This window comes from Sus scrofa, chromosome 14 (genome assembly GCF_054392235.1).
Source record: "Sus scrofa isolate SSC_HxYL_T2T_F1_AM1 chromosome 14, Sscrofa_HxYL_maternal_Yorkshire_Landrace_v2.0, whole genome shotgun sequence".
NCBI classification, from domain to species: domain Eukaryota; kingdom Metazoa; phylum Chordata; class Mammalia; order Artiodactyla; family Suidae; genus Sus; species Sus scrofa.
Genome location: NC_139396.1, coordinates 156,957,951 through 156,980,671, shown reverse-complemented (window position 1 = coordinate 156,980,671; position 22,721 = coordinate 156,957,951). Strand labels below are relative to the sequence as shown.

Here is a 22,721-nt window from a genome sequence, read left to right as displayed (position 1 = left end):
GCTCTGTGCTTCCAGCCACCTGGAGGCAGGGCCTCTGGGATGGTCGCAGGGCCTCCTCACCCCGCAAGCCCCTGCCTGGGTGCCAGCTTGAGCAGCTAGGAGGAGCTGGGCTTCTTCCAGGAAGAGCTCCCACCTTTTCCAGCACCCGGTCTGAGTGTAAGAGGTTTCAGAGGTGAGCATTCTTGGGAGCTAATCTCTTTCCAAGCGTTGGTTTTCCTTGAGGGGAGGATACAGGATGCCTGTGCGAAATGCTGGTGCGGTGTGAGCCGCAGCGCCCTCTGCTGGTGTCTGCCGGGCTTCCCGCTCTCCGGGAAGGGGGTCTCAGAGATGGGACATCACACATTCTTTAAGCCCCCGCAAGGGCCTCAGGTGGGCTCTGGCCAGGATGCAGGGTCATTTCCTAGGCTGTCCTCTTTGCCACCCATCTTTTGAAAGCCAGTCCCATGATTTCGGCCCTGTGGACGCAAGATTGTAAGCCAGGCACGGCTCCGTCCCTGTTTCCCCCACACCGTCTTCTCGCTTCCTTTTCTGGTCTTGCCACAGCCTCCCAGAACTGTAGGCAGATCTGACACAGGAGGTGGCCGGGACCCTGGCTGCCACCCTAAGTCCAGACCCAGTTCATGCTGTCACACAGGGGTCTGGATGGGGCGTCCCAAGCTTGACCCCGGGCCGGGCTGCTGGTGGCTGGTGCTCAAGGCCAGCCTCCAGGTTGGGAACATGCTCAAAAGTTTGAACGGAAAGCCTGCCGGCGGTGGCAGTGTCTTTTTTAAAGGTCAGGACAGGGTTTTTTTGTTTTTTTTGTTTTTTTATCAAGTCAGTAAGACAATTAAGTCATCAGGTCGTGTAAAATGCAGTCAGGAAAACCTCATTGTTGAACCTGGCCGTTGCTTTCAGGCCCCGGCACGGCCCCGGGGACCCCAGCCGCCATCACTGGGTTAGGACACAGGGGAAGGAGGGAGTCGTGGAGTTGGACGTGAGTCCTTAATGCTGCATCTCAAGCACATGCCAGGGGTGGGGGGTCTGGAGGTCACGGCTGCTTCCCTGCCCCCATCCCTGCCCATCGACCCTGTGGCTGTAGATCCTGGTTCGCTGTGTCCAGCTGGCGACACTGAGGAGGGGGTGACGTGAGGGCTAACGAGCCACTGGCGAGCCCGCCGCTGCCCCTTAATCAGAACAGCCTTTTTAAACCTGTGCGCCTGAACCACGGCAGTTGTGTGTCCGGCACGATCAGATGGCAGTTCAGCCAGAGGGGGGCTGATCCACGGCCAGGCCGCCCTCCTGCTGGGGAAGGCGCCTCTTGCCTTGTTCCCGTCTCCGTCCTGCACATTCCAGCCATGGTTTCGATAAAGACTCATCCCGTGCTCTCCCGTCAGCCCCTCCAAGCATCATTCACACCATTTTGTGTTCAGGCTGAGAACTGCTCTGAGAAGCAAGGGGCTGTGCGTGGGGATCCGTGGGTTTGCGTCCGTGGTGGCCACTTGGGACTCAGTTCAGGCCAGACTGCGGTGGTCAGTTTCCATCATCTTACCCCTTTCATGAGCAAACCCAGTTATAACAGGAATGAGAGAACAGTTCCTGTTACACATTAAGAGCAATAAAGGGATGAAGCCCAGCTTGTTAAGAAGCGCCAAGGGAGTTCCTGTTGTGGTGCAGCAGAAATGAATCTGACTAGGAACCAGGAGGTTGAGGGTTCGATCCCTGGCCTCACTCAGTGGGTTAAGGATCTGGTGTTGCCGTGAGTTGTGGTGTACGTTGCAGATGCGGCTCAGATCTGGCGTTGCTGTGGCTGTGGTGTAGGCTGGAGGCTACCGCTCCTAATTGACCCCTAGCCTGGGAACTTCCATATGCCACAAATGAGGCCCTAAAAGGACAAAAGACGAAAAAAAAAAAAAAAAAAGGTGCCATGAGGGGAAAGGGGAGTTCCTGCGGGGCAGTGGCTTGCACCCCTGGCCCAGGAACTTCCATATGCCATGGGGGCAGCCATTAAATTAAAAAACATTTTAAAAAGCATGCTGGGTAAACAGAAAAGTAGACGAAAGGTAAATAAGGATGGGATATTGGTGGCGATTTGAAGTTCACTAGATTGTTCTGTTATGTTTATATTTGCAAAAGTGCATAATAGGAATTTAAAACACACACACACACCTTCATTAGCAAGTCCAAGTGATATGCATGGGGTGCTCACTCAGGAAGCTTGGCCCAGCTTTGGCCCCAGGGACCTGGGGCGAAGTGCTGGCCTCAGGTGTCACCAAGCTTAAGGCGCGACCTTTCCAACAGCAGTTGCCACCATTCGGGTCCACCTGCCAGCAGTACAGCAAGTGCAGGCTCCAGGTGCCAGAAATCCTGAGGCTGAGGCCGGAGCGGCACCCAGGCACTGACGGGAGCGGCCGGGGACTCGCTCACCCGATGCTTTCTTCCTGCACAGGTCGCACGGGGCAGGCAGTTGCTGTTCGAGCCAAGGCCTTTGGATTCAGCGTCATATTTTATGACCCCTACTTGCAGGATGGGATCGAGCGGTCCCTGGGCGTACAGAGGGTCTACACCCTGCAGGACTTACTCTACCAGAGCGACTGTGTCTCTTTGCACTGTAATCTCAATGAACATAACCACCACCTCATCAATGACTTTACTATAAAGCAGGTAAATCAAAACAGATGGTCTCAGACTCTGGAAATTTCTGTCAAAACAGAACGGGGGATGGGAAGTGGTCCATGGACACACCGATGAAGAGGGAGCAAACTCCCCAGAGCTACCAGCCCCAAGCTGGCAGGGGCCCCTCGGTAAGACGGGCCGTGGTGAGTCGCGAGGGACGGGAGCTGGGCCCAGAGCCCGGCCCGAACCTGCCCTAACCAGGCCTGGCCTCCAGCTGTCGCCAAGATGCTGCACTCCCTCCCCCCACTGCTGCACAGGCATCAAATAGCCAGACCTCAGCCCGCCTCTGGCCCCTGGCATCCTTCTGCCAACCACTGCACGAGCACCTGCCGAGCCGGCGGCCGCATCCTTCCTAACCAGCTGCTTTTCCTCTCGCAGATGAGGCAAGGAGCGTTCCTTGTGAACGCAGCCCGTGGCGGCCTGGTGGACGAGAAAGCCTTAGCCCAAGCCCTCAAGGAAGGCAGGATACGAGGGGCGGCCCTCGACGTGCATGAATCGGAGCCTTTCAGGTAGCCTTCAGCCGGCGCGGACGTTAGGAGCCAGAGCTCAGGACGCACCCGGGCGCTTGTGGGACCCATCTCTACACCTGAGCCCTTCCTTTGCACATGGAGCCGCAGCTTCCTAGACAAAGTGTGCTGGGTTGGAAACTGGAGGTCCGGTTTACAGGCTCCATTCTTCTAAGGGCTCTGCTGTGTTCTGTCAAAGGCCCAAAGATAATCAGGGGAGAGGCAGAAAAATGGAGGGAAGAGTGGGCTCCCTCTGTATCCCGGACTGTTTGGGTTAGACGCTGGCTGGCCCTTTATCGACTCGTCCCTTCTTGCCCCGTGTCCCTGGTTGCTCCTGACACTGTACTTACAGCATAGTTCTGAGAAGTCCCAACCCTAGGAGGTATTCTAGAGCATTCCCCTTTATCTGTGTAGCGAACATTCTGCGTGGCCAAGAGCCCCGTTTTGGCGAGGACAGGGAATGACGTGCATCCAGCGTTTCCCATTGACTGTGTTTCTGTACATTCATCCAGCTTTGCTCAGGGTCCCTTGAAAGATGCACCGAATCTCATTTGTACGCCCCACACGGCCTGGTACAGTGAGCAAGCCTCGCTCGAGATGCGGGAGGCCGCGGCCACCGAGATCCGCCGGGCGATCACAGGTGCGTCCTGCCGCCACCGTGCAGCTGCCTCTGGGAACAGACGCGGAAGGGGTTCTGAGGGCCCGCCTGGGCGGAACGTTTTTAGGGGTCGGCTTGATTCAATTTTGCACGAGCTGGTGGTCTTGTTTATTTCAGAGGAAACCAGTCCCTTTTGTACGAGCCAACATAAGACTCGCGAGCCATGGAGGGGGCGCCCCTAGGGGAGCAGCAGGGAGCTCCTTTCTCTCTGGCGGAAGACCAGGGGTGCTCAGGCTTAGACCCTTCACATTTTATGGAAATCTAAGGGCCGGCCCCTCCTATCAAAGAATAGTTTATTGTAAGTAGTATTTAAGTCGCTGGGACCTTAAAAAATCCGTCTGCTTTATCCTGACCATCTCTTTCCAGGTCGCATCCCAGAAAGCTTAAGAAACTGCGTGAACAAGGAATTCTTTGTCACAACAGCTCCCTGGTCAGTAATAGATCAGCAAGCAATCCATCCAGAGCTCAATGGTGCCACATACAGGTGAGGAGCGCGGCGGGAGCCTGGCCTGAGCCCGCTCGGGGCGGGAGGGGGCAGAGGTGCGGCAGGGAGCGGACCCGAGCACTCACAGACCTGCGCCAGGGCCTCAGTTCTTCCGTGGAGGTCCTGTTTTAAAGGGGACGTGAGGCGGGTGGGGTGGGCTGGCCTGGCCATTTCCCCACTGGGCCGAAACTGTGCGAGGAACCCTCCTTCATTCCAAAGCCGCTTCAAAACCACAAGGTTTTTCGGTACAAAGGTACAGAGAATCTCCAGGATTGTTTTCTAACTTGGAATCTTCTATCCAAGAAAGCCCAGTGCACTTGACTGGGGAGTGTCCTTTCACACCTGGGAAGCAGGACACGGCGAGGGGTGTCGGGGGGAATATCCAAGTCAAGAGACACCAGCCCAGACCCCAGGGAAGGGACCAGGGATTGTTTGTGTTCATTTTCCAAGGCGCTCTTCCCCCAGCATTGCTGGTTCCAGGGAAATAGATCTTCCTGCAGGAAGGAGGGAAGCCACAGCTTCCGGTCTCAGCAGGGAGACCCAGGGTAGACCCGCCCGTGCCCGGCCCCCACCCACTGGGTGCCAGAAGCACCTCTCACTCCCAGCTGTGACAACCACAAACGTTTGCAAATGTTGCCTGAGCTCCCGTTTTGAACCGCTGCTCTGGAGGGGGATTAAATAGTGTGGAATAGGACCAACATGTGAAGGATCTAAGCTGTTTCTTCCCAAGCCTCGTGGCTTTATTTACATTTATTCAGCATGTTCTATTCAAGTCCCACTTGTGTTTTACCCTCGTCAGCACGTTCAAGCATACTTGAGCCCCAGATCGGATTCCATGTTCCAAGGTGCTGGGGGCCTACCCTGTAAGGGCCGTGTGCTAATGATCCCTTTAGAGCAAGGCCCCCGAGCCGCCCTCTGTGCGAGAGGGGCTGCGGCTCAGAGGCATCCTGTCCATGAGATGCCCTGCACAGTCCTTGGAGATGTCTGCAGCATCACTGCAACAGCCCGGGGGTCTGGGCAGCACAGCTTGTCTCAAGTGGGAAGGGTTTGACAACCTTCAGACTGATTCTAACACACCTGCCTGATTATATGTCTTGTCCTCTTAACGAAAATGTGGGGGGTTTATTTTGGTTTTGGGGGGCTTTTTTGTTTTTGCTTTGTAGGGCTGCACCCGTGGCATATGGAAGTTCCCAGGCTAGGGGTCGAATCGGAACTACAGCTGCTGGCCTACACCACAGCTCATGGCAACACCAGATCCTTAACCCACTGAGGGGCCAGGGATTGAACCTGCAACCTTATAGTTCCTGTGCCACAGTGGGAACTCCCAAAAATGTTTAAACACAGAGTCACATGGTTCACACACACACACATCCTGGCACACAGAGCCACTCGTGGGCCTGCAGTGCAAAGTGAGCCCACTTCAGATGCCTGGCACTTCCATGCGGCCCATCACTGGCCACCCTGTCCCCTTCCTCATCGCAGGCCATGGGAGCATATAACTAACCCACCTAGCAAGTCACACTTGGTGTCAGAGTACTTGGTGCTGTCTGTTAGGAAATCACAAAACCCAATCATTGACAGAACTGATGAATTCTTTCTCACGTGACCTGTTGTCTGAAAGCTACAAAATTCGTGCTTGGATTGGCCTGAATAGGCTTCGGTGTTGATGAATTATAGACCTCAGTGTTTACATTTTTGATGTAGACTTGTTTGAAGTATAACAAACTGTCCTATTAAGAGAAGCAGAGTCAAGAGCTTGCCACCCTCCGTAACCTGCTGTCTCTCTCCCATGCTCCTTAGATACCCGCCGGGCATCGTGGGCGTGGCTCCGGGAGGACTGCCTGCAGCCATGGAGGGCATCATCCCTGGGGGCATCCCGGTGACCCACAACCTCCCCACAGTGGCACACCCTTCCCAAGCCCCCTCTCCCAACCAGCCCACAAAACACGGGGACAATCGAGAGCACCCCAACGAGCAATAGCAGAGAGTGACGAGGTAAATCATTCAGACGCACCCGGGACCAAGAGACTGAGAGAGAGATGAACGGAGAGAACAGTCTTTTTAACGGAGTCTGGACACCGCATCACTGGCGTTGCAGTGTAAAGCCACACAAGAGCTGGAAGCCGAGACGTGGGAAAACGGAAGCGGAGGCCCTCTGCTCACGGAAGTGCTGAAAAAGACTAGGACGTGACGTAGTAACGACCAACTTCTGTTATTGTGTGTTAAGTTTTTCATCTGTGCATCAAATCACAAAGAATAAATAGATCTTTTTCCTTTTAGTCCCTTGGGCACAGCAGGTCCTGAACGCCTTGCTCTAGAATGTTGCATCAAGAGTTCCAAACATGAAAATAAAAATATTAAGAGGAAATCCCCACCTTATGACTCTAGTCCCTTCGGTCCACGGGGGCTGGTTACCTCTTTGCTAATAGGAAGATTTAAGTCCTACGAGATGGGGAGACCACTGCGAGCATAGGATTGAAGACAGTACGGGCTCCTGTACAGCAAAGCTCTCCCAGCCGAACTGCGTACTGAGCGGGCAAGTTGGTTGTGAGTTCAGTAATACCCTCTGATGATGCAAAAAAAAAAAAAAGAAAAAAAAGAAAAAAAAAGAAAAAGAAAAGAAAAAAAGTATTAAGTTTCACAAGCTGTTTGTACTCAAATATATTTTCTCAGTTTCAGATCCTCAGCTATTTTATTGAGTGGAAAGTCTTGAACTGAAAGGGTTCAAGAAGAATAATGTTGCATTTCCTTATGTCTCAGGAAACACTTTTTATGGTAACTTGTCAGATTGTCTATGAACAAACCCACTTTTTTAGACATTGATAAAGTCTTCTTTTCTTCACGTGATATTTTATACAAGAACACTTCAGGTGTGTTATTAGATGTGACTGATTTTAACAAATCCTATTAGATTTGTATCAACTAGTTACATGTTATATTCATAGTCTTTTGTGAATCATCGCCTTTTTGTTTAAAAGATGGCCTATTTTGAGCCTTTGTATAGGTACATTCCTGTTTTTGTGACAAAAAAAGAAAAAAAAAAAAAAACCTTTAAAACTGTCCCAAACAGAAAAATAATGGCTATCAGAAATATGTTTTGTTTTAGTGTGAGTTACCGTTACTGTATTTGTTTATTGTAAAGGTGGACATTTAGCGTTCAGTGCAGTTTTCAATAAAAAGTAATAAAAATTTCTGTTAAGCTCTGAAATTTAAGTACCTCTCCCCAGGGTACAAGTTCTCCCCTTGAGATGTTCAAAGGCAACTGCATTTTCAGTTGGCCCATTTCCCACCTCTCACTATTCCGAGGCTCAAGGAAGAGCTGACCTGTTAGAGCCACAGCCAGACTCAAGGATGCTGGTGACGCTTACTTCATGTGACGGTTTAATTGAAAAACAAAAACTCCACAGAAGTCCAGCCTCAATCCAAATCAGGAAACAAAGCTGATCAAGTCTTTTAAGAGTTTTGATTTTAATCTGCCCCAGAGCACAATTAACCTGGCTCAAGCATTAATGCAGGAAGGGAGGTAAATCTCAAAAAAAAAAAAAGTTTTTAATAATATTTACAAAGAAATGTTGCAAAATAATATCAGCCATTTCCATATGTTAAGAACTTTCAGTTGATTTAATGGAGTTTCCCTTTTAAATAGTGTTCAATCCCTTTCTATTAGTGGTATCTGCAAGTGTTGGTAAGTCCAACAATTCCAGATACCAAACTCCTTTAGGCAGCACCCCCACGCCCTTTCCCATTTAAAGAAAAAGTGGCATCGACCTCACATTGGCTCATTTTAAGGTGGTGGTCTTCCCATCCCAGCTCTCCCGTGGATACAGGTATGCAGCTCCTGGCTACTGAACTGTCACTGGGGAGCAGAGTGACGTCCTCATAACCACTTGCCAAGGAGGAGGTGGCAGGTGCACAAAAGGAGCCCCCAACCGCTCATGAACGGCACTATAACCTTAAACACACATTAAGCCTGCGACACAATGTGCCCAAAATGTTAACATAAAAAGGCAGGTCCAAACCCATGGCGCACCTGGGTTTTAATTAGAACAGAGAACACAGACAACTGTGCTGTCCCTAGAAAAGAAACGATACCGAAAGACAATTACCTGTCACCCTGCCACACATGAGGACTATACTCTGTCTTGGGACAATGGTTATGGCTGTTTGATAGTTCAAGAGCTTAACAAAGCATTGATTCACCCCAAATTTTGGCCTTTACCAGCCAATCCGAAAACCACTTAAAGTCCCATCCCTGTCCAGAGCCTAGGAAATGGGGTCACGTATAATTTTTTCCCACAGGGAAGAGAGCTGTACCTGCTAAACTAAATGTGGTCACTGACGCGTGAGTAAAGAAAGAGGCACCTCGGGGAAATCACAACACACACAGCCTCAACACTGAGCCTGCAGTTTTCTAGACAGCACGGACTGTCGCGCACACACTAGCAACTGATGCTCACGTGTTTCTCTTTGGCTTCTTCAACCAGGAGGGTAGTTGCTGAACACCAACTAGAGCAGGATGTCTGGCCACTAAAGAATTCCTCCCATATAACAGGAAAAGTCTGCTGTGCTAAAGTCAGAATGGCAGCCTCCTAAAACCTTGAACTATCCCAAATGAAAGCAAACCACAGAGTCAATTTGCAAGAAAACATTAGCCACTTGGAACAGTAACATACACCATTATTTTATCAAAATTCATTTATATGGACTCAAACTGCAAATCTCTTTCCTGCAAGTTTCAGCATACATCCAAAGCGACCCTTTCATCTTGGGCACACCTTTCAGTGAGTGTTCAGAGAGGAAAGAAAACTACAGACATGACATCTCACAGGTACTGTTCTCTTTTTAGTATTCCAGCATCAAATCTGAGGTTGTGCACACTTCAAAACCATCTAAACAGAACTTAGAAGAAAACATGTAAAGCAAGTATTTAAAGGTTTTCACAGCCTCTTCATCAAAGGGAAGGAAGAGTGTGTGTGTGTTGCGTGTGCTGTCTGTGTGGGGCGGGGGCGGGGGGGGGGGCACATCAATAATCTACAAAGTGCGTATCAGGACACTACGTCTTTCTGTGTTCCTGAGATGGGTCTGAAACTTTTACCCAGTATTGAATGTATACCTGAAGTGGTCAAATAATACTTTATATAGAAAATTTTTCTACCTAAGACTAAAGTTTTCAAACTTTAAATAAGAATGGCCACAGTTAACCAACATGCAAAAATTCTCAGAATATTCACTGAGAAATTCATTATACAATGCGTTTACCACCTTAAACTGCATTCTTAAATCTTTATTCTCTACTGAACTAATAGTCCCAATTAGCCCAAGCAAAGGCATGCCTTTCTAACACGATTTGCTTAAAGCAGAGTTGATAAAAGACAGTAAGAATCCAAAGACCTTCTGTAGGGAAACTTGGGAGTACAACATTGTCTGAACAGAGTCAAGGGAGCAAATTTCGCACAACCCGTTCAGTTACTTGCGAGCAGGCCAGCTCCCCAAGCGCGCCCCCAGTTTATACCCAGGACTAACTGCTCACAAAGAGACTCCTGCCCAGAGTCTGGTGGAAGATCCCTCATTTTAAGGGCACTCTTCCAAACAAATAAATACCTAAATACTGAAAAGGGGCATACCGGAAAAACCTTAAAAACACAAAATAATAGAAACCAAAACGCAGGAACGAGGTCTATGTGAATGCACTCGATAAGCAATTCTTAACTTTCCTTACAGTCTGTTCCTCAAAGATTCGATTTTATTTTATTGGGCACAACAGGAACTAAATTATTAATAAAATAAAAGCTTGTTTTTATTTTTCTGTTTTGCTGTGGATAATTTGTACAAAGACGTTCCAAATCTCCAGCGAGCTCTAGCGAGACGTGATGGACAATGGGTCTCTTAAGATGGAAGGAGAATGCCAGGTTCTACTTAAAGAAGAATTATCTCAAAGGAACAAAGAGTCACGTGCCATGTGCTTTTGGAGGTGCCCGTGCTGGAAAACTTCTCAATGACATGAAGATGCTGGTACGACTTTTCCTATCACACGACTTCTTACACAACCACATGCGTTACATTTATAGACAGATTTACAACTTGAAAGGAAAAAAGTTCTGTCTTAATAAAATTAGTTTTTTACAAACTGGAGTCCAAAGGTCTCTGTCTCCTCCTGCAGCAGACGCATCATCTCCGCCGGGTGTGGATCAGAAAACCCTTCCAAGCAGCTGCTGCCCAGTCCCTTCATGCCATGCCGTGCGCTCTGCCTGCAGCACCACACTGATGGTGGGGTCGCGACAGAGCTGGTACCTTGGTCTTCTGCTCCTGGGTTTGTCTTCACTCGTCTTCATCGTCTTCATCCTCCTCTCCGTCCGACAGGGAGGTACAGGGCCGGATCTGTCGGTAGCGGTCAAGCCACTTTTCTACCATCTGCGTGACCAGGGGGTGGTTTCGGCGCCGAGAGCTCTTCTGCATGGCGACCAGAACGCCCCCCTCAGTCACACAGCAGTCCAGCCACTCCCTGAGCAGTTTTTCTTGCTGTTCCTCGTTACCTAGCTTTTAGAGGAACGGGAAGAAAAGCAAAAATAACACAACAGATCAGAGACTAGATAGGAAATTTGGAGGGCGGGGGTCTTTTTATAAGTCCACACTCACAGCGTGCGCAAGTTCCCAGGCTGGGGGTCAAATCGGAGCTATAGCTGCTGGCCTACGCCACAGCAACACCAGATCCGAGCCGCATCTGTGACCTACACCCCGGCTCACAGCAACACCAGATCCTTAACCCACTAGGCAAGACCAGGGATGGAACCTGGGTCCTCATGGATCCTAGTTTCAGGTTCGTTTCCGCTGAGCCACAACGGGAACTCCCTGACAGGAAAATTAATAGACACCTACCAGCTCGTATGAGCAATGAAAAGGCCAGAGCAACAAAGTGTTTCAACATGGTTTCCTCCTATCATCACTTTTATGATTAAAACCCAGTTTCCTATGGTTAAATAGAAAAAACCACTAATGGGAAAATCCACAGAAAAACCTAGAGGGGAGAATAATCCGGTAATAACTTAATGTGTTCAATAGCAAAAATCACATGCTATCAAATAAACTGATCCTGGCAAAGGAAAAGCTAGAACGTTACAGCTTCAAACCAGACAGGCTAAGTTTATTCCAAGCTATGCAAAGGCTGAAGTTTCAAAAGTTTCTCAATCTCTTTCTTAATGCCGTGGTTATAACAGTTCTGTAAGAGTCCCTAGTGTATTAAATAAAGGACCGGTGACCTTACAGGAAGATGGGTTTTCTGAGAGTGCCCTTCACGTCTTCACACCTCCCTGCCCCCTCTACACCACCTTCCCCGCCGCACCTACGGCCCTCTCCTATGTGCTGCTCTTGCCCCACCACTGCCCAGGGTCTAGTCTCAACTGAGCAGCCAGGGTTCCTCTTCTGGACGAACTGGCTGTTGGCTCCCCAGCTCACCCAGAGTAAAAGCCTGAGATTTAAAAGACCCACTAACTGACTCCCAGCCCCCCCCACCTCCACCCCCACCTGTCTTATGCCCATCCTCGTAAACCACCTGGCCTGGCACTTCCCTCCACCAGGAGCTCTCCCCCCGGTGTGGCAGAGCTCCTTCCTCGTGCGGGCCTCGTTCAGGTGTCACCTCCTCAGCGAGGCCTTCCCGACACCCAGGGGCACCCCAAGCCCCACGGCCCCTCCGTCCCCTGCTCCATCTCTGAGCTTCCCCTCCTGAGCACTCATCACCACCCAGGCCAGGGACTCTGGTCTTCACGGCGTCACCTCCACCTAACACATCCCATACAGCAGCTCTGAAAGGTAAGTTTCAAAGCCTATCTAACCACTATTTATGGAAAATGACGATTACTTTGACCAAATTCAGAATTTTAAGTGGTAGTGCAGCTAACCACGCCTGAAAGACACCCTACGGCTGGCTCTGGCACAGCGCCGCTGCGTGAGGTAGTTAAGAGAGAAACGGGCTCCTCACCTCCTGAGCAGAAAGAAAGTGCACGTGGAGTAGCTTCCTCTCACTGTCCACCAGGGGCAGAAAGGTGACCGTGACGTCGTCATCGGTGTTCAGGTTAGCACCAGCGCCTCGGTTACCATAGCCGTCGTTCTCCATGGCAACCAAGGCAGAGAAGTGGCCCCTTGTGTAGCCCAGAGCAATCGGACTTTTCCAGCAAAAACTCTGTTCCCACAACAAAGGCAAATAAACACCTGACAAGAGGAAAGAACATCACGATGGGATTTTCAGGATGCGGCTGCAAATGTGCATTAAAACAAGAAACAAGAAACTTCCAAAATACTTTTGAAAATGGCTTACCTTGAAACCGAGTATATCCTAAAGTTTCTCCCCGGAAACTTTTATAATATTTTACTCCATAAACTATAATTGGTCGCCTAAGAATATGCGCAAGCACAAAAATGTGGGTCTGTTCCAAACTTGCTCCAGGCTGTACAGAACAAAAGAAAAGAAAGCAGTTTCTCGTTAAATCATTCGTAAGCGCCCTGGACAACCGCCACGCATGACCGAATGCCACCTCCTTCAGCAGATTATCCGCACCCATTTCACCAGTGGAGGAGCACTACTGCTAAGCTACAGAAGAGTCTGATTCCTCAAGGAGCAAAGTCCAATAAAAGAAATCTGCCAAGTTTATGTGCAGGTATCCTTCACTATCCAAACTTAAGAACTGAACAGATTCGGCTGAACACTCACTGCAGGAACCTGGAGCGCGAAGGAAACTCGATTGACATACTGCCTCTGGTTAAGTCAGCTGTGAAAGCACCTCCAAGGACAAGGCCCTCCCAAGGGAGGGTTACCTCACCTGAAGGCGAATGTGAACGAAAGGCCGCATCACCTAACGCAAGAGTACTGACCAGGTCCGGCCCCCACAAGGAGCACGGGAGGAAACACAGGCCCTGGGGCCCCTGCCCAAACGGCTCAAAGACAGAAGGTACTTCCTCCGCAGGGATTAATGAATTGCGGTGCGTATGTCTGAACTTTAGTTCAGCACATTAATATGCTTCACAAAGTAAGCCTGGCATGAGCCTGAGGAACAATCTCTCACAGTTCACCTACAGAAGTTCACTGCCAAGGTGGCTCATCACTCCCAGCCACAGCACCGCCTCCCACGTCACTGGACAGAGCCTCCCCTCTGGGGACTCTTAGGAGGATCACGACTTGATCCTCAGGGCCTGACAGCTCAGCACCAACACAAGAGCGCCACTACCAGCTCAGCGATCTTGGGCAAGTGGCCCCTTGGACACAGAGTGGGAGCTGACCTGGAGGCGGGTGAAACAGGCATCAAGCCACCTTTGTGGGAGGACAATGTAATTGAGGAGCAGCCGGAAGAAATACTCAAGTGCCTAAAATCATTACGTGCACCTTGCACTGTGACTGCAGCAGGCCTTGCCGGATAAACAGCAGTCACAACTAGAACCCGAGTCCCCTGACGTCACGTCGCGCACTCATGCTCCAGCACACACTGCCTCCAACGGGGCCTTCGGGTAAAGCGCGGCCTCGCTTCTCAGAGAAGCCCACGCCCCAGGCATTCTTACCTGACTGGCTAGAGAGAGTATAAATGCCCAGTCTTCTTGCCACTGTTCTTCTCTCAGGGAAAAATGTAAACCAAAGCTCTGAGAATACCAGGACTCCCAATCTTTCCAACGTGTATAAAACCTAAAGATAAAGAGGAAAAAAGAAGCTCTTCTATAAACAGTTCATTTAGCATAGTCTTTAAGCAATTCACATGAAGAGATTATAAGAACTACACGAATTTAACTTTGGCTATTTTCATATTAAAAATGCCTCCATTCTGCTATCAGACATCTTTCAACATATCCTCAGACAAAATCTGATTCACCACCCACCAAATTTTCATCAAAACTTCAAACACTAGTGATGAGAACAGTTGATTTCAACTGTCTACTATTGATTCGCAACCTAAAAAGAAAACCACTCAAAATCAGCCAAGAGGTTGGATAAAATCAAAATCATTAACACTTCTCCACTAATGAATAGTACACGCTGCTTGGTCACGGTACAAACGATAGACTAGAAACAGCCCATGAGTTTAGAAGAGTACCAAAATCACTTCCCTGAGATTTCATTCATTAAATAAAATTATTTGATCACATGACAATAAAAAAATCAATGCAACTACAAAACAACCCCTTCTTCATGCTTATTAATGTCCTTCTAAATACTTCAGCCTAATAAATTGTGAAGATTAAAAATGAAGCTAGGGAGTTCCCATCGTGCCACAGCAGAAACGAATCCAACTAGGATCCCTGAGGATGCGGGTAGGATCCCTGGCCTTGTTCAGTGGGTTAAGGAGCCGGCGCTGACGTGAGCTGTGGTGTAGGTCATGTGTAGACACAGCTGAGATCTGATGTTGCTGTGGCTGGGGTGTAGGCCGGCAGCTATAGCTCTGATTCAACCCCTAGCCTGGGAACCTCCATATGCTGCAGGTGGGACCCTAAAAAAGAAAAAAGGAAAAAAAAATCAATGGTAGATCACTGGTGGACTGAGTTACTAAAAATATTCCCTTTACATCAAGTATAAAATTAAATAAAGCCAGGTATCATTACGCTCGAAACTGTGGTTCACTGTCCTACAAAACGAACCAGCAGAGACCCCGAGGACAGACATTTAACCCATTTGTACCATCACATTCCTCTCACTTTTAAACAACCAGACATCTCCAATACGTTCATGGATTTAAATTCTAGGTAAAAGAAGCAAAAGATCGGAAAACTTTCTTTTGCTACTGTTGAAAAGTTCATGTAATAAATGTCTTCGTGTCCCATGTTTCTTTAGAGTATCTTAATGAAGGTCTCCATAAAGAAATTAGGGGTTCTCTTTGTGGCACAGTGGAAACGAATCCCATTCGTAACCATGAGGATGCGGATTCAATCCCTGGCCTCACTCAGTGGGTCGGGTGTCTGATGCTGCCGTGAGCTGTGGTGTAGGTCACAGACGTGGCTTGGATCTGTCATTGCTGTGGCTGTGGTGTAGGTCAGCAGCTATAGCTCCGATTGGACCCCCAGGCTGGGAACCTCCACATGCCGCAGGTGCACCACGGAAAAGAAAAAAAAAAAAAAAAAGTAAACATATTTTACATTTTCCAAAAGGACTAAAAATGGAGTACGCAGGTTAAGGATCAGGCGCTGTCACTGCTGTGGCTCTAGATACTGCTATGGTATAAGTCTGACCCCTGGCCCAAGAACTTCCACATGCCATGGGCCTGGCCAATAAATAAATAAAAATTTTAAATTAACGGACTAAAAAAGAATGTGGCAGAGGCTTAACTCTTATTTGATTTGGAAAAAAAAAAATTTCTATTCCAAGCAACCACAGGTTTTTTTGTTTTTGTTTTCTTTTCAATCAGGAATGTTTTGATGTCAAATGTTTAACAATAAAACATGGAGTTCCTGTTATCGCTCAGAGGAAATGAATCTGACTAGCATATATGAGGACACAGGTTCGATCCCTGGCCTTGCTCAGTAGGTTAAGGATCCAGCATTGCCGTAAGCTGTGGTATAGGTCGCAGACATGGCTCAGATCCGGAGTTGCTGTGGCTGTTGCGTAGCCAGCAACTACAGCTCTGATTCGACCTCTAGCCTAGCCTCCATTTGCTGAGGGTACAGCCCTAAAATAGAAAAAAAGCCAAAAAAAAAAAAAAAAAAAAAAGTAAAATATGGAGGAGTTCCTGTTGTGGCTCAGTGGCCACAATTAGTATCCAGTGAGGATGCAGGTTCAATCCCTGGCCTTGCTCAGTGGGTTAAGGATCCAGCATTGCCGTAAGCTCTGGTATAGGTCGCAGACATGGCTCAGATCCGGAGTTGCTGTGGCTGTTGCGTAGCCAGCAACTACAGCTCTGATTCGACCTCTAGCCTAGCCTCCATTTGCTGAGGGTACAGCCCTAAAATAGAAAAAAAGCCAAAAAAAAAAAAGTAAAATATGGAGGAGTTCCTGTTGTGGCTCAGTGGCCACGACTAGTATCCAGTGAGGATGCAGGTTCAATCCCTGGCCTTGCTCAGTGGGTTAAGGATCCAGTGTCTCTTTGAGCTGTGGTGTAGGTTGTAGGTGCAGTTCAGGGGCCGTGTTGCTGTGGCTCCAGTTCAACCCCTAGCCTGAGGACTTTCATATGCCGCAGGTGTGACCCTAAAATAAAAATTTTTCTAATAAAAATAAAATATGGATATCCCTCTTTTAAAATACCCGAATACTCAGAGATTTGAGTATTTGAATGCACCAATGACAAAATACATTGTTTTGATAAGTTCAACAAGAAACATCATGAAACATAGAAAGCTATTATAGGATGTTCCCTGGTGGCCTCCCAGTTAAGCTGTCACTGCTGTGGCCTCAGGTTTAATCCCTGGGCTAGGAACTTTCTGCATGTCACAGATGTGGCAAGGAAGGAAGAAAGGAAGGAAGGAAGGAAGGAAAGAAGGAAGGGCGGGAGGGAGGGAGGAAGGAAGCTAGCTGTTACAAACAAATATATATGTAGTTAAGAAATTTCTTGGTTAGTGCCTAGAACCACTTAATGAGCAAGACAGCTAAATTTGCCAGAAATTAAATAATGATTGCACTCAAAGCTCAAGAAGACCGCAGAATAAGGGGCTTCAAAAATATTTTTTAAAAATAAGCATGTTCGAATAATCACATCCACCACACAAAGACCTAAACTCCCAAGCCACCTGGCTCGTGTCTGTTCATAAGAACAGAGACAAGCAAACTCAATTCAGGAACATATGGCCAAGCGAGACAGCAAGACAAGTTTGGTTTAACACTCAAAAATCAATTCCACATTCATGGATGGTAAAACTCCACAAACTGGTAATACTCCCCAAATTCATCTCTAGATTCAGTACAATCTCTATCAAAATCTCAGAGGATGTTTTGCAGAAGCTGGAACCTAAAATTTATCTAGAAATCCAAAGGATACAGAATAGCAAAAAGAATCTTGAAGAAGACGGGAAAAAGACTGGAAAGACTTACATTCCTAGTTTCAGAACCTACCTCAAAGCTACAATCATGAGGACAGTCTAATGTTGGCATAAGGACAGACATAAAGATCAACAGGAAAGGGAGTTCCCGTCGTGGCGCAGTGGTTAACGAATCCGACTAGGAACCGTGAGGTTGCGGGTTTGGTCCCTGCCCTTGCTCGGTGGGTTAACGATCCGGCGTTGCCGTGAGCTGTGGTGTAGGTTGCAGACGCGGCTCAGATCCCGCGTTGCTGTGGCTCTGGAGTAGGCCGGTGGCTACAGCTTCGATTAGACCCCTAGCCTGGGAACCTCCATATGCCGTGGGAGTGGCCCAAAGAAATAGCAAAAAGACAAAAAAAAAAAAAAAAAGATCAACAGGAAAATACTGAGGGTCCAGAAACAAACCTTTACTTTTTGACAAAAGCACCTAATAGGTGTTTGAAAGGGGAGAAAGCCCAGTCTTTTCAATAAACAGCACCAGGCGTTCCCATCATGGCTCGGTGGAAACGAATCTGACCAGCATCCATGAGGGCGCAGGTTCAATCCCTGGCCTCGTTCAGCAAGTTAAGGATCCAGCGTTGCCATGAGCTGTGGTGTAGGGCACAGCTGAGGCTCGGATCTGGCACGGCTGTGGCTGTGATGTAGGCCAGCAACTAAGGCTCCGATTTGCCCCCTCCCCTGGGAACCTCCATATGCCGCGGGAGTGCCCATAAAAAGACATAAATAAATAAACAAACAGCACTGGAACAAGTGGACATCAGCATGCAAAACAGATGACCTGGGTCTTTACTTCACATCTTAAACACGAATTAGCTCCAAATGGGACAGAGACCTTAAATGTAAAAGTTTAAAACTATGAAATTCTTCGATGAAAGCACAGGAATAAAACTTTAAAATTTTAAGTTTAAAAACTGTAAACAACTATAAGAAATATGCTAGGGCCTCTAACGGATAAAGCAGACAGCAGGCAAGAACAGATGGCCATGTAAGCGGAGCGGTGGAAACCCGAAGAGAGAACAAACACACGGGAGCAGAAGTGAAGACTATTTCTGGTGGACTTAGCAGCAGTCTGGACGTGGCTAAGGAAAGAACCTCCGGAAACCACATCAATAGAAACCGCCGCATCTAAACGCAAAGGTAATACAGAAGGCAAAAAACAGAGGAGAACGTCAAATAACCACGGGGCAACCACAAAAGCCATTAACATACAATAACAGAGATAAAAAAGAAAACAACACAAGAAATATCTGACACAGCAATGACCAAGACTTTCACCAAATTACTATCAGACACCATATACCACAGATCCAGGAAGCTCAGAGAACATCAAGGAAAAAATGCCAGAAAAACTCTACCTAGGCATGTCATAGTCAAGCCACAGAAAACTAAAGACAAAAGTCCTGAAAGAAGACAAGAATAGAGGAACAAAAGATAAGAATGACATCCAACTTCTCAGAAACCACGCAAGCAAATAGAGAATGAACTGAAATATTTTAAAAGTTGAGGGAAAAAAAACCCACCAACCAAGAATCTTATGTATACTCCATGAAATTCTCCTTCAAAAGTAAGTCTTGGAGGTCCCGTCATGGCTCATGGTTAACGAATCACACTAGGAACCATGAGGTTTCGGGTTCGATCCCTGGCCTTGCTCAGTGGGTTGAGGATCCAGCGTTGCCTTGAGCTGTGGTGTAGGTCACAGATGTAGCTTGGATCCTTTGTTGCTGTGACTCTGGTGCAGGCCAGCAGCTGTAGCTCTGATTAGACCCCTAGCCTGAGAACCTCCATATGCTGCGAGTGCAGCCCTAAAAAGACAAAAAACAAAAACAAAAAAACTTAGGTCTAAAAATTTATATAGAGAGCCACAATACTAAGCTACCGATACTACTTCTAGAAGACCTGATTTCTCTCCCCTTTCAGATTAATTTCTCCCACTGGGCTCTTTGGATTGACATGTCAATCAAAGGCAAGCACAGATTCTTTCTTAAGCACTTGAGTCAGCTAAAATCACAGCACAGCTACCAGCACCAAAAAATGGCCTCCACTGAAGTGATGGGTGAAGAGTTTACCTAAAAGAAAATTACTTTCCCAGTGCTCATTTAGATATTTTATATGACTTAAGAAAATGTCTCATCCCAGCCGATTTGGACTATGAGCAAAGGTTACACTAGCAAAAAGCTGATTAAAAAGGAGACTGCACGAGTGATATGCTGGCTGCTCCTCTCCTGTCCTAGGGCAGGTCCCTCTCATTTACCTTCTAACAGTCATCTAAGAGCCCAGTCAACAAACTTGCCATAACTCCAAATAATCAACAGTTTACTGCTTATTTACTGCTTATTCACACGTTTGACCCATGACACTGACGCCCTGAATCTACGCCAACAACGCTTCCTCTCCCTCCATTTGATAATCTTCACGCCTCCCCACCCCAGGATAGTGAAAAAGATGCCTGTGGGATCACTACACTCCAGGCAGCTTCCCATGCCAGGTGAAGACCCTGGACGGCAGGGGCTGGAAGAGGTGGTACCAAGGCAGGCACACTTTAGCTGAAGTATCCCCTTTAGAATCACAGCCTCCATCACCCAAAGATCCGCTGCAACAAGGCGTCGCAGCGGTTGCACGCACACAGCCTAGCTCCTCCTACTCTCACAGCCGTCGAAGCCCATTTACTACCTCAGTACTCTTTTTTTCTTTCCCCCTTACCCTCCCATTAGGCCTCTGGACATCAAATGACTCAAAACTAGAATTTCAGCCCTAATACACATGTTAGTGGCCAACTCCCATCCAGATCACCCACTGCCAACTTTGAGAAACAGGTAGCATCAAGTCCCCAAACTGTTATTACTGGCCACTAATGTCTTGGGGTTTTGTTTGTTTGTTTTTAAGCCCTCCCATTTGGGAGAAGAAACTATCACCTGATGAAGCTTACAGTACACTTTCAACCTTACAGCAGGGTCAGGATATTAACCACCAGAGGAGAAGCTCTAGCGTGCCTTTTAAAAAGCACTTGCAAAGTGGTAGGTTTACCAAGGTTCAGATCAGCCTCCAGGCTGAGCAGCTGGACCTCACCCATGCCTGGAGGACAGATCCATCTTCCAAGGACAGAATCAAATTAACTAAACCTGTAAGGCAGACTTGTAAAACCACAATGCCCAAAATTCACTGTCAGAGGAACCATCCCACTATCACGCTCTCAGTGTGGGCAGGCCCATCCAGACAGCCAAATCGCCCTCAATCACAGTGCTGTCTGATGAGCACACAATCCAGTCTAGAGAGGCCAGACAGACTGAGCATTTAATGGCATCAGGCTAACCCACCGTGGTAGGGCCACAGTACCAGACCAACCCACAGCATCAAACAAAAGTCCTCCCCCTAGACAAAGGCTGAATGACCTAAACTAACAGTTCTCTCTGTTCTTCTTTGCTTTTTTTAGGGCCATACCTGCAGCATATGGAAGTTCCCAGGCTGGGAGTCAAATCACAGCTGCAGCTGCCAGCCTACACCAGAGTCACAGCAACTCGGGATCTGAGCCGTGTCTGTGACCTACACCACAGCTCACCGCAACGCCAGACTCCCAACCCACTGAGCGAGGCCAGGGATTGAATCTGCATCCTCATGGATACTGGTCGGGTTCATAACCCACTGAGCCACAATGGGAACTCCCTAAACCATCAGTTCTGACTGATATATTCTTTCATTAAGCTAATGTTACACATGCAATCAGGATACCATCCAGGCTTGCAAGCTAAGCAGCTGTTTTATTTTTCAGGTAGCCACAAATATTTACTCTATTGTCTTACGCTTTTATCCGTAGCATAGCTCTCAAGAAGTTAATCGTAATGCTCTCATTTTCAAATTCTAGAGACTATTATCACTCGGCAAGTATTTACTGTGCACTTACTATGTGTCATGCTATTGTAGGCACAATAAAATCCTTTCCAGAGTTCCTGTCATGGCTCAGTGGTTAACGAATCCGACTAGGAACCATGAGGTTGCGGGTTCGGTCCCTGCCCTTGCTCAGTGGGTGAACGATCCAGCGTTGCCATGAGCTGTGCTGTAGGTTGCAGATGCGGCTCGGATCCCGCGTTGCTGTGGCTCTGGCGTAGGCTGGTGGCTACAGCTCCGATTCCATCCCTAGCCTGGGAACCTCCATATGCTGTGAGAGCGGCTCTAAAAATGACAAAATAAATAAATAAATAAATAATAAAATCCTTCCCTCAGAGTTCTCACTGGCTCATTGGAAATGAATACAACTAGTATCCATGAGGATGCAGGTTCAATCCCTGGCCTCACTCAGTGGGGTTAAGGATCTGGCGTTGCCACCCGCTGTGCGAAGGTCAAGCAAGGACCCAGCTAGGATCCTGTAGGTCAGCAGCTACAGCTCCGATTCGACCCCTAGCCTGGGAACCTCCATATGCCTCGAGTGAGGCCCTAAAAGGACCCCCCCACCAAAAAAACACTTTTCTCATGGCGTTTATAGTCTAATGGATCTCATATAATCCTTAAATTTACAACTAACATACGTTCAAAAATTATATACAGCAATAAAGTTATTTAGAATAGAGCCATTAGGAGTTTCTGCCACAGCACAGTGGGTTAAGAATCCAACTACAGCAGCTCGGATCGAGTCGTGGGTTTGATCCCCAGCCTAGCACAATGGGTTAAAGGATCCAGCTGCAAAGGTCACAGCTGCACTTCAGATTCAATCCCAGGAACTTCCATATGCCATGGGTGCAGCCAGAAAAAAAAAAAAAAGAATACGCTATTATCATTATTGTGTAAGTATTCAATCAGGTGAAAGAGAAAAATAGCATATTTTGATTCTGATGTACAGAAAATAGCACAAAATTTTAAATGACTTCTGCTATTTCCTAAAGTCAACAATGGGCAATTTAGCCTCTTTCACTCTCAATTTTCTCATTTATAATATAATAACTAAATGAGATAAGGTATGTACAGAACCAAGAACACGTCCTACATTAAACAGACATAAAGACAAAACCACTGACTCACCAATACAGTGATCATTTGCAGTAACTGATACTGCGGTGGGTGAATGTACAGTTCAAGACTAGTCATATACTTGCTTGGCTATCGGATTCTTAAAAAAAGATATTTTCGAGACAGTAGAAAGTGAGATTTGGATTGGATGCTGGATAACTGAGTCAATACTGATTTTCTCAGCTGTGGTAATGAGGATGTGGTTGAGCAGAATATCCTTGTTCCTAAAAGCCAACAGGCTAAAGTACTGAAGGCAAAGCATTACCACGTCTAAAACTAACTGGCAAAAGGGAGCATTCATGTAAGAAGAGATGGGAGAACATATGGCAAAATACCAACAACTGGAGGAGTTCCCGACGTGGCGCAGTGGTTAACGAATCCGACTAGGAACCATGAGGTTGCGGGTTTGGTCCCTGCCCTTGCTCAGTGGGTTAACGATTCC

The 22,721-nt window shown here is 47.7% G+C and overlaps 2 protein-coding genes across 20 annotated transcripts in view; one reads left to right on the top strand and one right to left on the bottom strand.

Moving 5' to 3' along the window:
* Nucleotides 1–7,489, top strand: part of CTBP2 (C-terminal binding protein 2) — a 159,264-nt gene extending 151,775 nt beyond the window's left edge. For all 7 annotated transcript variants that reach the window (XM_021073631.2, XM_021073627.2, XM_084995832.1 and 4 more), the window contains 5 exons: nucleotides 2,426–2,640; nucleotides 3,031–3,161; nucleotides 3,671–3,798; nucleotides 4,183–4,300; nucleotides 6,101–7,489. In XM_021073631.2, the coding sequence (XP_020929290.1) occupies nucleotides 2,426–2,640; nucleotides 3,031–3,161; nucleotides 3,671–3,798; nucleotides 4,183–4,300; nucleotides 6,101–6,281 (773 nt within the window). In that variant the 3' untranslated portion in view covers nucleotides 6,282–7,489. The remainder of the gene's footprint in view (nucleotides 1–2,425; nucleotides 2,641–3,030; nucleotides 3,162–3,670; nucleotides 3,799–4,182; nucleotides 4,301–6,100) is intronic.
* Nucleotides 7,490–7,749: 260 nt separating this feature from the next.
* The window catches only part of ZRANB1 (zinc finger RANBP2-type containing 1), a 75,368-nt gene continuing 60,396 nt past the window's right edge, over nucleotides 7,750–22,721 (bottom strand). For all 13 annotated transcript variants that reach the window (XR_014827143.1, XR_014827142.1, XM_084995835.1 and 10 more), the window contains 4 exons: nucleotides 13,847–13,967; nucleotides 12,612–12,741; nucleotides 12,276–12,505; nucleotides 7,750–10,837 (listed from right to left, as the gene is read on the bottom strand). Coding sequence is in view for 11 of the 13 variants with exons in the window: in XM_084995835.1 (XP_084851961.1) it covers nucleotides 10,619–10,837; nucleotides 12,276–12,505; nucleotides 12,612–12,741; nucleotides 13,847–13,967 (700 nt within the window). In the remaining 2 variants the exon portion in view is untranslated. The remainder of the gene's footprint in view (nucleotides 10,838–12,275; nucleotides 12,506–12,611; nucleotides 12,742–13,846; nucleotides 13,968–22,721) is intronic.